Source organism: Rissa tridactyla, chromosome 7 (genome assembly GCF_028500815.1).
Source record: "Rissa tridactyla isolate bRisTri1 chromosome 7, bRisTri1.patW.cur.20221130, whole genome shotgun sequence".
Taxonomy (NCBI): domain Eukaryota; kingdom Metazoa; phylum Chordata; class Aves; order Charadriiformes; family Laridae; genus Rissa; species Rissa tridactyla.
In genome coordinates this window covers 39837423-39854255 of record NC_071472.1, presented here as the reverse complement: position 1 = coordinate 39854255, position 16833 = coordinate 39837423, and the positions used below count along the sequence as shown (strand labels likewise).

The 16833-nt window shown below is 43.2% G+C and overlaps 1 protein-coding gene across 10 annotated transcripts in view; it reads right to left on the bottom strand.

Moving 5' to 3' along the window:
- The window catches only part of MAP2 (microtubule associated protein 2), a 226463-nt gene that overhangs the window by 16596 nt on the left and 193034 nt on the right, over positions 1-16833 (bottom strand). For 6 of the 10 annotated variants that reach the window (XM_054209170.1, XM_054209175.1, XM_054209176.1 and 3 more), the window contains 5 exons: positions 16571-16777; positions 16046-16180; positions 11753-11814; positions 5861-6014; positions 3279-3622 (listed from right to left, as the gene is read on the bottom strand). In XM_054209170.1, the coding sequence (XP_054065145.1) occupies positions 3279-3622; positions 5861-6014; positions 11753-11814; positions 16046-16180; positions 16571-16777 (902 nt within the window). The remainder of the gene's footprint in view (positions 1-3278; positions 3623-5860; positions 6015-11752; positions 11815-16045; positions 16181-16570; positions 16778-16833) is intronic. The other 4 variants (XM_054209177.1, XM_054209179.1, XM_054209178.1 and 1 more) reach the window with 2 other exon arrangements.

The window sequence follows — 16833 nt, the reverse complement described above, 5'->3', positions numbered from 1 at the left end:
AGAAGCCCTCATTTCTCCAGACTGCAGAATACCAATGAAACGCATGCTCATTCCTAGTAGACGCTTAAGGCAGTGCAAAGTTAGCTTGCTTCTTCCCCTAGAAGCATGCTCTTGTTTTTTAAATCTTTTTTCCCCTGCCAGGTGGAGCGATTTCTCTCCTTTTCTTTGTTTCTGTGGCTGGCAAGTCAGGGATGAAGTAAAATCGGGCTGCTGTCCGATGAGTTTTTGATGAAATCCAAGGCTGAAGCACTGCATTTCTTGATTTATTTAGCATTCAGACATCCCCTGCTTCTTCATTTCTCGACCTCAACCTCTGGCAGTTTCGGAATGCGGCTGCTTTCTCTAGGACAGCTGTAAGCTAAGAAAAGACCTCGGTGCTAGGTTCAGATATGCCTCTGGTAAAAGGATAGTCTGTCTCCAAATGACACTTTTGGGCTGCATATCTGTATTCCTTTAGTGATTTGCATGTCATGTTTATGTAGTTAACTTGCCCAGATATATGCTGGCTTTTTGTCTGCTTGTTTTTCCTGTCGTTATTGCTATCAGCACTTCCAGTTCAGGTTATAAAACTTGAGCAGCTTTCTGTTCGTTTCATGTATCATCACTAAAAACAGATAGCGTATAGCAGCTCATTTCAGCCAGCGCAATATCTGCCACTAGACATTAACTAAGTGAGCAGACACAAGGAAATGAAATTAGCTTTCATGTGTTCCTCTTGCAGACTCTATAAAATTCAACTGCCAAAACTGGAAAAGAATTAATCCTAAACCCTCTTGTCTAGACCGAGCAACTATGGCATAAAGGAGACAAAAAGGAAAAGCTCAGCGAGTCTCTCTTTGCCCAACCCACAGCTCGGTGGCCACGTAACACTGGGAATTAAGAAAAGCTTTAGCTTCAGTGACATATGTCCACCCAGCAGGTTTCCTCTGTTATCCCTGAAAGAGTGAAACGCCAACCTCTGTGCCACTACCCAGCAAAGACTCTGCAGAACTGCTAAGGAAAGGTAGCTGTCTAGGCATGGTGTTTACAAAGAAACGCAGTTCGCTGTGGCCCCCTGGTCTCGCAGGGCTGCTGCGGTCCACCGAGAGTAACAGGGAGGAGGGGGTGGTGAACGTGGTGCTGGTTTCAAGCCCCATGCCCAGCAGCTGGGCTCGTTATGAGGAACGCCAGTCCAGATGCAGAGTCTGAACCTGTGTTCCGAGCCTCCTGCAGCCCCTGCGCACCCTGACCATCTGCCACGCAGTATGTCAAACGGGAGCTGAACTCCCATACAAAATAATTACCCTGGTAATTGTCAAAATAAAGGCAGAAGAACCTTTGCTGCAGCATTATCTTCTTGACTTTATCTGAGTAACTGGCTCCTGTCCAAGTCCTGGAAAGCTCTGAATGTGTTAATTTACCATGAAAACAGGATGAACGCCCAAGAGATACCTCACTGTTTAATACATGAACCTGTGGGGTTTTTTTTTCTCTGGAAGACCTGCAGCAGGCATAGGGTTGCAATGTTAAGCTTTGATCCAATTTATTATTTTTTTCCTGAGACAGCATTATGCAAACCTCACTGTTCTGTATATTCCACTCTGTATTCCAAAACTCATATACATATATATGTATGTATGTATGTATATAAAAGTATCTAATCTGGAAACACTGCAACCCAGCTTCCTGGAAAGTCTTCTTTTCAGGACAGCTGAATGGGGGACCGTGTTATTTAGCCCGATGTCCTGTCCCTGCAGGTAGTTGAGAAGTGAACCTTTTACAAAGCGCTCACGCTGCCACACTGCTGTAACTCAGCAATCTCAGCAAAGTAAAAGGGAGCTGGGGGCACTACGTGTTTTCGTCACGGGGTTGTGTCTAGAATCAATATGGGGTCCCTGCCCAAGGCAGGAGGGTTGGAACTAGATGATCTTTAAGGTCCCTTCTGACCCGAACCATTCTATGATTCTATGAATACGAAACGCAAAGGTACTTTTTACAAAAAATAAATCAACACAGTTGGTTACACCCACAAGACAGAGTTGCCCATATTTTTAGCATAAATGTTGGTAAGTTATATTCTTTTTCCTCATTCAGCCTCTTTGTCTCTAAATAGGATTTCTTTCAGGTTATAAATGGCTTTATAAATTTTTAAACATTAATAAAATGGAGCGCTTCATCCTGTAAGCTAGAACAACAGTTTTTCCAACTGAAAAGACAAACAAATTGCTTGGACATAATTTTGGCTTTTAATGTCGTCTGTGTTACCATTTCTGCATTGCCCAAAAATGAGAGAAGACTGTTCCAGCTCTGGCCACAGCTCTGCTTGGTGGGGCATCAAGCAAAGACCCTTCAGAGGAAGGTATAAGCACCATACCTAGGGAAGATTTATAGTATTTCCTGTCTGATCCTTCCTCAGTCTCCAAAAGGTTCTGCTTAGCTAAAAGCCTACATGTTTTCTGTCCTTTCCAAAGTTTGGTAAGTTCTGTCTGTAGTAACAGGGGATTTTGCTACCCAACACATGTTCAGTCCTTAGCTGAAAGCAATCCTCATGACAGTGTGTTTCATTGCATAAGTCTGCAAGGTATGAAACTATGTCTTTTTTTCAGCTTTTAATTAGATCAACACAACATGTCCCTGAATTCTTGTTCTTTCAGACAGTGAGAACAGAAAATCCTGATCTGCCTTCTTAGGCATTCACCTTTGCTTATTTTATATACATTCTGCAGTTTATACAATTTAAGCCCTATTTCTGCTTATTCAAACCCTGCAGCAAGGAAAACACTTAAGTCTAATATCTGTCCCCTCCCATCATCTTTAACTTGGGGTGGATTTACCAGGTTGGGGGCTGCAACACTCATTAACATCACCCAAAACAGTGCACATCACATAAAATGCCACAGGAAAAGGTCATGGTGCTATGCAGTCCTGCTAACATCTATTTAGGTTGAATTTGAGCTTGCTTGAATTAAAACAAGTCTCTTCCATTTGCTGGTATTGATGAAGAAGCAGCAACTGCTGAGACTCAGGCTGAAACACATGTATGGCACGGAGTGCAAACTCTTGTTTAAAAATTTTCAACTGATTTCAGTGAGGCACTGCTAGTTTTCAGATAACAAAATACTTTTCTGAAGATTGTCCTGGCCCCTGTCATTTAACGTCACTTAACCAACCAATGTATACGGACCACAGAAGCGGCACTTGCAAGGCAACTCAAAATGGCTCCCACCCCATCCCAATCCCAAAGGTGCACACATAAGACTAAATCACACACGGATAAACATAAAGAGTGGAATCCTTACCTGCCCGCCTTTGGGCTGGTATTTGATGTTATCTGTTGATCCAATTTTGGACCTGACGTTCTTGAGGTCAGGCAGAGGCTGATTAATAACTCGTAGCTGCTTTGGAGTGGCTGGAGATTTAGGAGGAGTGCGAATTATAGCAACTTTTTTCTCAGTAGGTACCAGTATGGCAGATTTGGGGGTCCCAGGAGTGTGTGGGGTTCTGGAGTAGCTGGGTGTCCCTGGAGTGCCGGGGGTCCGGGAGGCATAGCTTGGTGGTGTCCCTGGAGTGATGGCAGTGGAGCCAGGAGTAGTGGGGGTAGAAGTTCCACTTTTTCCTGTTCTGCTACGAATTGGCTCTGATCCTACATGCAAGAAAAAGCCCAGCATTAGACCCACAGAAATGCAGCTCTTCCTCCCTCTCTGCCTCCCAAGACTGCATCCCTGTGTGCGAGGCAAGATACAGCTCTGAGATGGCTGCGGTAGTGCTGGAACCATGTCTGTCTCTGTGTCTTATTTTGCTAATCGACCCGCCAGGAGCTACCTTCTCATGTGTGGCTGAGCTGGTGAACTGCCCACATGGTGACCGAGCTCTTCACTCTGTAACACAGGCGTGCTTCCCACAACACCCACGCTTTCTGCAAAACCTCCTAAACAAGGCACAGTATCACATCCATTTCCCTCTCGGGGAAAGGACTAGAAATACCCTTGGAAATTAACGTTTGGGACTTCATCTGACAACCCGACTAACCAGTAAGAATGTTTTCACCAATTTCAATGTATTTGGGCGTCAAACTAGAGAGCAGAGAAAATGCTGACTGTAATCCTGAAACTCCTAGCTGCTGCTGGTCCCCCGGTGGCCGCAGCTGAACCCTGGGTGAGCTTTCGGCTGATGAGTAAATCACAGCTGTCTTGTGTGGGTGGGCAGATGTCCCTCACGTTCAATTGCTATTTTTCATTAGCGCAGTGAAAGAAAGCAATTACAGAAGGCAACCTTGATTAGAAGTCACATTCTAGCTGCATCTGCACGCAAGCTAAAAATAAATAAATCCTGTATTTATTTATTACATTTATTTATTTATTTATTACATTCAGTGTTTATGGCATTGCCAGTCCTTTTCACTGAGCGCAAGATCAGTTTAGTAGTGGCATTGTGCTTTCCGCAGCCAGCTCTGCTGGTAACTCCCAAACACAAATGAACAGAAGCCGAGCTATCTCCATATGCTGCTTGAAGCAAAGCTTTGCTGAGAATACTCTGGGAGAGAAAGACCAATCCAACCCCCAAAGCCCGAGAACCCCAAAGCTGAATGGGCACACACATGTTTTCACCTTTAAAACGTTCAGGAATTATAAATCCAATGGGCCTCTCTAGACCATCTAGTGGGATTAATCAAAATCTTATTTAATCTATTTGTTAATCATTCTGTTTATTTAATGGTAGTGGACCAAACACAAGGCATTCTTTCCACTGGGGTCCTGGAGAAACTCTTTACTCTATGTGGTTCATTAGACAGATTGAACATACCCTACTCTCACCTCCAGTTTCCCTGAATGGTTTCTTTCTTTCCAAACCAACCTTAAATCAGAAATTTCTCACTACAGCAACTGAGACAGAAAGGGAATGACTTTTTTTTTCCATCTCCCTGCAGCTTTGGAATATTTATTTTTCATTCCTCGGCCCTTCACCACGTTGGCAAATGCTCAATGGTCTCTCACTTCTAGTCAGCAGAATGGGCTGCTGTGCCAGCTGCAGGTCACTCTGCTTACAAAGGGTCTCTGTTTTACCCTTGGAGCATCACCCGAGAATTTCAAAGGACTTTTTTTGGCAGAATTTAATTATCTACTTCCCTTAAGCTGTCTTAAAAGGGACTGAGATCGGTTTCTAAAGAGAGAAACCAGAGGAATTCCTATTGGAAAGCAGGGACCCACATCAAGGTTCTGAGGCCTGGGCTGAATGCAAATCTATCTAAAAGTTCTGAGGGTATTTGGTAAAATTCTCTTTATCCTGTAACTTCTTTTAGCTTGTGTTTTGATAACATTGGTCCTCATAAAAGGACCTTGCCGGTTTACTATCCTAACTTTCCCCAATGAGTCACTCTGCTAGCTAACATCTCAATTCCCACCAGAGTTTTTACCCTAGGATTAGAGCACAGGGAGATCATTACTGTGAAACAGCAAGTTAATGACCATAATATTAGGTTTACTTTTCCATGATCCATCAGAATATTTTATATTGCCTACTTCACATTTGTCACATTTTTGTTGCTGCTGTTTGCAAATGCCCTGTAAACTATCTTACCCCGCTCCGACCACCCTGCAAAGGCATTTTCTAATATTAGCAATTAGTCTGAAGAGCAGTCCTAGCTCTGGGCGTTGCAGACTGTGGAAAGGGTGCACGCTGTCCCCGGTGTCAAGCCCTTGCAGCTCAGCACTTGCCGGCTGAACAAAAAAGGTCTGTGGGGCTCTGATTGCCAACAGCATACCCCAGACCTTCCCCTCCACATAAAAGGTAGGGACACGCCACGCTACAGCAATGTGACAAATCTAACAAGGATGGGAGACGTTCACAGCAGTAGGAGAGGGTTAATATGCAAAAAACATACGGGTGGTCCGTCGTACTGAAGAGGAAAGGGAAGCTGTGAGGGAGAGAGAGTTCTCCTCTCTGTCTCGGTCTCCTGATACACCTCTTCGAGGAGGAAGGATAGAGGAAGGTCTCGGTAGAGAGGAACGCTTTTCAGGGCTCTTGCTTACTCCATCCTAATAGTAGCAAAATAAAAAAAGCAAGATTTAGTTTTCGAAACTCACTCTCTGGGCTGCGATTTCTCTCAACCTATACACAGAGGAGGAAACCTCGTCCTACAGGCCCAGGTTTCTGTCCACCCAAGCAGCTGTAGGGATCCAGCCACCTCCACGCTCCGCTCAGCTCCCTGGTGCTTCAGCACTGCATCACCACACCCAGCTTCTGAGCTACTGAAGACAGATACAGATACTCTTGACCTAAATGAGCATGGATTCCACATTTGGTTCTTGATAAGGAACAAGTGCTTTTTACTGCAAGTTGAAAGTAAAAAAATTGTCTGGTGTTCAGGTGTGACATTCTTATGTAAATTTGCCTGCAAAGTACCTGCAGTACTGGTGCCCAGAATATACCCCACACTATATTGTTAGGTGATGCATGATTTTTGCATTTTTGAACACTAACTTGTAATCTTATTATGGAGAAACATTTTTAGCTACAGCTTATTTTTTGAGTGCAGGACTGTTAATCCCGGTGTCTTATTTCCTTCCATACTCGCCTTTTTACTTTTTGAAATCAGCAGATACCTTCTTTTTACCAGAGGTAGAGCAATGGACACGTATGTTAGAATATTTTTGAACTTATGGGATGGGCAGCCAAAGACAGTCTTGCATAAGCAGATAGTATTCCCAAAGGCAAATATGATGATGGTCCCAACCAGTAAAAGACACACCAAGCATAGTGTTACATAGAACGGAAGTCAACAGTGAAAATAGTTCTAAAATGGGGATAGTCATCAACTCAGCATGAAGTACATTTGAAACGCAAGTGAAATGTAAACATGGGAAAACTAGGATGGACTGCCAAACATCTCTTTAAATTTGTACTGGAACTTCTTCAACGTGGTCCCATGCATATATCAAATTAGGTTCCTAGAGCACTTGGCTTCCGCCCTTATTGCTGGTGATTAGAACTGTACCCTCCTACACTGGGGACTGAATTTGTTTTAAGAGAATATTAACTGGTTGAAAATTACATTTTTTAAACTCGGAAGGCAAATTAGTACTGCTGCTCTTTGCCACTTACCCACATGCAAATGGGTGCAACTTCTTAGCAGTCAATGAAGCAGCATCCACACCATCAATAGGAAGAAGATACGTCCTTCTAGTGATGACTTATTTCACTTATGTTTCCTCTGGACAATCTCCTCTGTTTTTAATCCATTTCATAGCACAAATCTTGTAGCCTGATAATCAGTTTTCCTGCCACTGGATGTAAGTAATCCCATGTAAGCTTCACAGAGAATTACTCAAATTCAGTGGGGAGAGAATGTGATCCATGGAATTCACCTACACATCTCCAAGCTAACTCTCTCTACCAACTCTGCTACCTTACCTTAGCATCTGATTTTGAGTAGGGCAAGCAGTCTCTTGGGCCTGCTGAGGAGGGCCGTACATAGTAACTGTCTGTATCGAGAAAAGTGGCCCCTTTAGTAGTTAATGAGCAAGCTGAGCTGGGTCTTGGAGGAAGCAATGACTTTGCTCTAGACTTTGAGGCAGGAATCTTTGACAAAGAGGCAGTCTAGTCATGAGAAAACAAACAAAAGAAAACACAACATGAAGCTGGACAAAAGGAAAACACATGCAACATGGACACACAAAAAAAAAAGGCAAGCTATGAATTAATACTTTTCCTGTGTCTGGTAATGGTGTCTATGCAGCTCTGACATGCATGAAAGTTTTAGTTCTGTGTTTGACTGAAACCCTCTGGGTCTGGACAGAGTTACTGATTCTAGGAAGTGCCTTTTTCTGCAGATGCTTTTTTTTTTTCTTGTGTTAATAGGACAAAACTGGTGCCGGATATGGCATTTAACTGGTACAGCTGCTGGTTGGTTGCATTGGAAGCAAGTGCAAAACTACAGGAGCACCAAGAGATCTTAGTCCTTTAAAACTAAGGTGTGCATTTGAAATACATCCCTCCAGGCTACAGTCAAGAATAAAGAATCGTAACAGCAAAGTTACACCAGTATGCCCACAATGGCAGAACGACATGACGGCATTGCTTCTTGTGCCACTGTGTACACACAAAATCCTTAATGCACCCCAAACACTGTATTCTGTGCATTTGGTGTCACTCTATAAAGGGACAATGTGGAGTCCTGGGATGAGGAAACTCGTATATGGTTGAAAGGCTGACAAGATAGATATGTCATTGTGTTCAGATTCTTGTCTCATTTTGAATGATAATACCCCATTGAAGGACCACTTAAACATTGATAGGACAGATTGAAAATTCTTCGTTGACACTCAGGAGCACCTAACTGCTTTGCAAAAAGGAATTTCCTTGAAAGAGAACAGGGCTACTTACTCAAGCAACACTTTTTTTTCTCCCACGGGTATTAACTGATACTACAAAGAACAATTGCAAGGCTGTTACCTTGGCAATGTAGTCCTGATTCTCTCTGTATTCATACAAGCATGAAGTTACACACAGAACCAATCCCAATGGGCCTGTAATTATGAGATTTGGTACAGAACTTTAGCCGCGAAAAATTTGGCATTAGATTTAAGTGATTCACCTAGAGTTTCTCTATGTTCAGAAAAGATGTCTGAGTTACTCCTTAAGTTGTCTTTGTTAGAAAATAAGAAAATGTGTTGTCAGCTCTGTGTTGATAGGCATCTGGCTTAGGCTACATACTCAGCCTACAGAAAACTGAGGCGGGTGTGCTGAATGTCATCCCTCACACCATCAACATGATTAAGAGTTGCAGAACTTTGTAACAAACAATTCCAGTCCCACCGCACAGCTGAGAGACTTCTACTGGATATCATCATCCATATTTCCCATCAAATATGAGAAAAAACTTTACGGTGAGGGTGACAGAGAGCTGGAACAGGCTGCCCAGGCGGTTGTGGGGTCCCCGTTTCTGGAGACTTTCAAGACTCGCCTGCGTGCAGTCCTGAGTCATGTGCTCTGGGCAATCCTGCTTTAGCAGGGGAGTTGGACTAGATGATTTCTAGAGGTCCCTTCCAACTCTGAAAAATTCCGTGATTCCGTAATACCAAGTAGCTCTACTGAGCAAGACAAGAAATTAGTTCAAAGGATGGAAATGCTTCACTAGCAAGAACATATTCCTAGAATGAGTTTTGCAACACATTTACGTCTCTTTCTTTTAATACTTATTTCACTGCCCGAGAATACACAGAATAAAATCAGTGAATACTTATTTTAAACAGAAACTGAAAAATATGTGTTTCTGTCACATCAAAGGCTTCTCCAGGCTTTGACTGATTTGTCATAGTTCAATTTACAGGTCCCATCCACTTGTGAAACTTGGGACCACGTTTACAAATCCACTAAGGTGTTTATTGATGCTGAAACTCTGTGGAAGCAGGGTATCATGTTGGGTGGCTCCAAGAAGCAGACGTTCTGCAAACACCTTTCACCTGGTCTTCTGAACTTGAGATAAACTAAGCATGCACAGTTTGAGGCCCAAATGTTCATTCAGTGGTTTTCATGTTTTTCATCTTCCAGGTCATGCAAAATGTTTCCCCTAACAAGACTGGAGAATTTTTACAGATTAAGGTTCTAGGCACAACGTAGAGCCCTCATCCTTTTCACTCATATTGTACACAGTGTCCTCCTTGAACATGTGCATCTCACAGGGATGCTAAAGCTGGATGAGACTGAGATCTCTCAATGGAACAGGCTGGAGAAAAGGAATGCACTGCTCCGAGATTACCACAGTCTAGATCCCCTCAGTGTTACTTAGGGAGCAAGGCACTTTCTAGCACCAGCTATAGCAGCAGAATCTGGCCCAACCAGCTTTCAGTGACATGATCAAGGCTGGTAGAGCAAGCAAAGAAACAAAATGCCAGTGCTTTGCCCAGAAAACTATCCTTATTCTCTGTTAGCAATGCATTACCTTTGGCCTCTGTTATAATTCATGTGGCTGGAAGTACCAGCTGTGCACAGGTCAAAGATCTGTGTAACCCTGACTAAGACTCAGGGATTGCTGAAGCTGGGATGCAGAAAACCCCACTTTATTTCAGAGGCATTCCTAACACCTGGCCCGTGTTCTCATCATCTCGCTACCGCAGGTACACAGCTCCTTCCAGCAGATGGAACTGCTTAGCCTTTCCTGAACTTGTTCTGCAAAGCAGCATGTAAACTGTAGTTTGAAGATGGGTAACAAAACTGACCAGGTTGGGTGATCTAACATTACCAGTGGAGAGGAAAAGGCTGCACTTGATGGACACAAAAACTGAAAATCGGGAAGAAACACAACAAAAAGGGAGAGGCCCTTATAAAAGCAGAGGTGAAGCCAAGGCACAGAAGAGAAAATGTCCGAGAGACGCACGAGTGTGGCAACCAGAGAAGTGAGGCAACAGGGAGAGAAAGTAAGCAAGGGACAGACTTCTGATCTTTCCCGTAATGTTAAGAGACAGGAATAAGAAAGGTGTACAGAAAGCACATAATTTCAGAGAATGATTTTGCAGTGCTTGTACTTAGAGCACTCCATGAATAATGATGACTCTGAAAATGGGCTAGTATTCACTTATTTTGAGTAAGTGTGGATCACCCCCCAAGAAAAGAGAGTAATAAACCATACTGTTGACTCAGGCCAGAAACCTATCCAGATATTTCTTACTCTACTAGTAAAGAAGCTCTAGTAGTTTCCTACTTATGAGCTGAAATGGGTCAGACCTGAAAAACCACATGAAATCCCAGAATCCATGGCTGAATTCAGGTCTAAATTTCACAGCTCCTCCAAAGCCTCCAATCAGTTATGCTACTCTCATCATTAACAATTTCTTACAATTCATAAGTAATGCACAGCACTTTATGAGACAGAGTTTTTTGTTCCCCAAAGAATTTAGCGATCTCGTTAGACAGATGAAACAAATCAGCTGTGGAAGATACTAGGAAATTTAGAGGAATCCTAAGGAACTTCTTCATTGTTAATGATGGCTGACAACAACAAAGCATCGTCATGCTGCAGATGTGAGTTAGCACGGGTGAGTGTCATGTAAAAAATAGTTGCCCAGGGGATAGCAAAAGGAAGGTGGTTTCCTGGGGACTGTGGAGTGGTGGGCCAGGAAGAGCGCAGGGCGAGCATGGGAGCAGGGCGGAGAGGCACGGCGGGACTTGCTGAAAGAAACTCAGCCGAGGAGAGCCAGGCACAGGGAGCAGAACAGGCTGCAGGGCAGCTGAAGGCAGGGCATGCAGCCGCCGGGTTAAAACACAGACAGAAACCAGTGGTACGGGAAACGGCCGTTCAGAAAGCTCTTCATTGTACATGAAATGCTACTGGCCAATACCTTCTACGCACCACGAGCTCTGCAGAACGCAGGGCTACGTAACGGTGCCTCAGAAGACACCCAGTGAGGGATTCTGCCTGCCCAGCAGTCACACTTGCCGGCAGCACCATCTGGGTGCTGCACAAAGGGCCAAGGTGCAGAGTTTATCCAGAGGATGACCCGCCTCAAAATGCTGAACAACATCCAACTCCTGCAGCTTGGAGTCTGTGTGCCCCCCCGGGTCTGCAAACTGTCATCATCTGCTGCCCGGGACTGTAATTCAGAGGTTATTCAGGAAAGGTGGTTTTAATTACCCTTTCAAATGAAAAATGAACATGGCAAATAAATGTTAAATGGAACACAAATTTTAAGTGGAACACACACTTACTGAATTAACACAAAAAGATCTGAACTAAGGACAAAAGAAGATTATAAAGACGAATGATGATTTTACTCACTGAGAGTTTTTCCTTCGCTTGTTTAAATACACCAGGAGCCTGGTTTGTTTCACCACCTGCTGCTGAGAGACCCAAAGAAAGACAAAGACTTGATAGTTAAAAACATTAATAACAAGCATTTCCACTTAGTACACTTTACACTTGTTAGAACAATTAAGAGCCTTGGAACTACTGTGCAAAGCAATCACCTTGTGAATTACTCTGTGAACTGTATGCAGAAATGTACCTGCCTTAAAAATCTCCTATATTCACTATACTTGAGGTAAAATGGTATTCTACACATTTCAAACAAATCAAAATTTTTTATTCACGTACCTAGAAGTCTAGAAACTACAGTAAAAAGTTCAAGAAATAGCTGATAACTATAAGAGGCTCTAGTTCTGAAGGTCAATCCTCAGACACCTTAGCATCCTGATTTTCGGGACTGTCCTCTAAAAATTAGGCTCCTTTAAGTAATCCACAAATGAAACTTTTAAGAGAGGCCCCTGAAATCACCACTTTTCAAAATATTAGCCAACATTCCTAGTGGAGAGAGAGATTCACTGCTGAAATATCATCCTAGTTGCGTCAACAAGGTCAGTGTGCCGTGGGTCAACCAAGCCCTCAGACTTCAGCCATTCAAATGATACGTGGGACATCAAGCACATTAATTCAGTACTTCATTTATCTGATACAACATGGTTTGAGGTAAAATTTTTCTATGACTTGGATTCCATCCCTATGAAAAGTTTTGGAATGGGGCAGCTTTTTGGAAAGTAGGTTATTAGTTTCACCCCAACACTGCTGCTCAGGATGTGATTTGTTTCACAAAAACTAGATGTGAAATCTTTTGGCATCTGTGCCAGGATGCCCTTAGTAAATGCAGAAGCAGGACGGTGGGCAGAGATAACAACCTCTAGCTGGACTTCCAGCTGTAGAACCAACCCAAACACATCTTACAGGACGGAACTGATTAATTTTCTCTTTTCCCTGTGCAGTTCCCAGGCGTGGTGGTGAGATCTCTGGTTTTCTGCCACACTTGCCACTCTAGTTCTGCCCTCTTACTATAATTTCATTGCCTTTTTTTTTTTTAATTGAAGGAGTATGAGAGAAAACTTGTGAGGAAAAGCGTATATAACTGTGTACTTCAGTTCTTCTGAATTTGTAACAGGGATAAGTACAGCACAGCCCTCCTGCATCGCATTTTGCCACTTCTGTTACTGCTGGGTTTGGTTCATTTTGCATCCCTCCTAAATAATCACAAACAGCTTCTTTCCTCCTTCCCTCGGTATTGAGCCCTGACCAGCCCCACTATGAAGCAGAAGGAACAGCTGTGCTGCTTGCGCTGACTTACCTGAAAGCACCACAACTTCCCCACCTGAACGAAAGATCTCTACAGGCTCTCCTGCCAGTTTAAATACACAACAAACAAGTTGTACCTCAAGGGGTGACCCCAGAACTGAAGACAAGGAACAGCAGCTTATCACGTAGCGACTCCCGCTCATAGCCAGGTCATTGTCCTGCCCTTGCCACCATAAGCACTCCTCTGATGGCACCACTGCAGCGGCGTCTCACAGACGCTAACAGAACACTGGTCAGATTGGGGTTTCATCCATGGAGCTACACAAGTCCAAGCAAAGACTTCACAGCTCTTTCCTCAGAGCTGGCCATACCGTTTCTTTTGCAAATGGCAAGGATGAGTCTCATAAAAAGCGTTCCCTTCCTTGTGGATACGGCACTGCAAGTTAGCAGTATTTGCCAGTGCTTTACAGTAACATGGGAAATTTTTTCTGGTATTGAGGGGAAATAGGGAAAAGATGTCATTTCCCAGCCCACTACGCAGAAAACAGGAGCGAATATGAACTTTTTTTTGTAGACACTTGTATCTTACGGCTGGACATGTTTCATTTTAAAGTCACAGTAAATGCAACATGGAGGTTTTCACTGACTAGGATATACTCGCAGCTGTATAGACTACACTGCGAGGGACTTTTGGTGGGACCCCGCTGGCAAGGTATCGCTAAAGCTGACAAGACCATTCCAGATAGGACACACTGACAGTCAAAACTGCCTTCAAGAAACAGTGCTGTGTGTTACGTAAAAGGAAAATGGGAGAGAGATGATGTCCCTCTAAATTCCAGATCCTGGAAAGAGCTGGATGACGGGTTCAGGCTCAGGGATATATAAGTTAACATATGGCCATCTACACTCTTAGGATATCACACAGCACTGCGCTCTTTCTCATGGCCTCCCCTCAAGTCCCATCAGTTAGTATAAAAAGGTGAGGCAGAAGAAAATAAGGGATGCTGTGAATTTTCCAGCAACACAGAGTATGGTGAAACATTCTAAGAGATATTTTTGTTCGCTTTGTGGTGTGGTTCAAGCTCCTCTGCTTTAGAGCCCAAGCCTCAAAATTCAAACTATGTTACTGAAAATTTATGATCAATCTGGGACTGTCATTTTGGTTGCTCTCCATTTCAGGATTTAAATGTACTGGGAGGTCATTTTTGTATTACATTTTCCACTTTGACCAATACATGTGCTTCACCATGTATGGAATTGAGAGAGAAAAAGATGTGATGGCCGCCAGGCAGCACACATTTAAATAAGGCACTGGGCAGATTTCCTTAGGCAAGTCTATTGGTATGAGACAGGCCTCTCCGGGACACTGCGGGCCAGCAAAGTTCAGAGGAGTTAGTGGTAGAGTACCCGAGGGCAAGACAGCACTGACCACATGGCTGTAGAAGTGCAGACAAAGTTGAGAACACTACAAAGCCGACGCTTTCCCCACCCCAGTTTCCACTGCGTATTGAACCTCCTGGGTCTTTTGAAAGCATATGTGAATTATGGGTCATAACTTCTGAGCTGATCAAGCTGTGCTTCTGCAAACAGCAAGAGGTAGCAGGAAGAGTTGTTTGAATCCTTTTTTAAAATTCCTCACTCTTGGCTAGTTCTGGTCCAGAGTGCAAGTTAGGACAGCCCAGAGACTGCAAACTCAGGAGGAGCCATCACTGTGACAGAGGGGCCTGGATCAGCCTTTCCTGCCCTGGCTCCATTCCTCCCCAGAGGGGAAGTGAAAGCGCCAGACTGTCTCACAGCAGCCAGGCGACGGGACCGAGTATCTCGTCTGGTTGTCCGAATGGAATACAACCAGGAGACAACACGCACGTCATACAGCTGGGGCATGGTAACAGAGCTACCCTCGCATAACTGTCCTGTTACTGTATTTTAACTCGTCAGACCTCCACACCGAGACTGGTCTGAATTTAGAACAGGAGCGACTCATTGGTGCAAAACTGGATGGAAATGACCTCTTAGGAAGAATTCTGGAATTGCACTGTTTAACTACAGGATGGGTTCTTAGTTTCTAAGCCATGAGAGAGGCCTGTGTAGCTCTGCATTGCTGCGCATGGTTCTTCTCTTAACAGCCCTAGTTTCACTCATGAACAACCGCACTGCAGCATGTGGCTATATTACATGACAGAAAACCTGGCCTCTTTTAGGAATTTTTTTTTTTCCCCTAAGATCACCAGAAAAGTCAAGATGTTCATCTTTCCAGCCTGAACTCACAGAAACAAGTAATATGATGAAAATGCTGAAAGTGTTCTTTTTGGTCCTCTAAATATTGATACACTATCAAGACATAACAGGAATCATTTGTTTCATCCTTTCATCTTCCTCTACCAAATATTAAGATTTTTGCTTGGAATGCATTCGTAGTGTGAGCCCAGATTTCTTCTCTCTCAGCTTCACGCTGCACGTGGCTGGATTCTCCCTGTGGATTTTCACTGTACAGCATAAACATCAGTGACAGATTGGGAAGTGTCAATGCAGATAACATCAATCAACAAAATATAAGTCTGAAACACTTCTTATTATGCATGAGAGTAAAAAAGCAAAATAATGGAAATGCATACCATGGTTTAAGCTGTCAACATTTTCCCACCAGAAAAAAAAAAACACACAAAAAAGCATAATTTAAAAAAAAAAATAAATAAAAAAAGATGAGTAGAAATTCCTACAACACCACACTATAAGCACGATGCCAAGTTACAACCACAGCACTTGGAGGTCCAAGCAATGACAAGCATACATGAGCATGGCCTCCATTAAATAAACAAATAAATACCAGGAATGAAAGAAGAAAAGAAAAATGATATAAAACACTAAAAAAGCAATACTATCTGTGAAGACTGATATTCTTGGAGGAAAAAATAAAAAAAATAGAGAAGCTGCTACAGCCATGAGATTTACAAAAAAAAAATGTGTCTATGTTTGCCAGCCACATTGCATAACTGAACAGAACGCAGTCACCTGTCTGCTTCCGTTTAACACAGGAGAGATGAGTTGGTCTAGTATATTTGATAGCAGGTTTTAAAATGATTTTCCTGGAGGGAGAGTGGGCCTGAACTTCAGTTTTTTTAGCAAGTTCAGCTTTCTTATACACTGCTATGGACAAGAAAACACAAAAACACAGAATCAGGAAAAAACCCAGCAAACAATTTCATATGACAATACATCAAGCGGCAGGCCCACTGCTCCACAACTCCATCCCCATGCGTCGCTCTACTGGGGGGAACAAATCCTCAGTCGGAAGGGGGACAGCACCGGCGCGTTACTCTCAGGTGTGTCACCCAGGGATCAGTGGGGATGCCTACGACTGAAACGTGACCAGTGGAGCAGTGAGCCTTGCACATGGCCCTTCACATAGTTGTAAAATATCTCATTAAAAAGCACTACCATTAATACTGTTAAGGTGCACGTCATCTACAACAGAGTAACCAGATAGTACTATACGATAGTAAAAATAAAAATAAAAATAGGGAGTGTTAAATGAACCTTTTTTCCTTCTCACTTCATCTCTGGAGAGTGTGCTAGGTTCCTTTTTAGCTATTTTCCTTTCGGGAGTAGAAATCCTGCCTCTCCCAGTTTTAAAAGGTTTCTCTTTTTTATGCTTATCGAGAGATGATCTTCGCAATTCTCTCTCTGCCTTCTCCTCTTTAGGAACAGTTTCTAACTGTTCAGTCATGATGCTCCTATCATCATCTGTAGGATCAGAGCAAATTATAACAACAAACAAAAGATTAGTAACAAATGTCAAC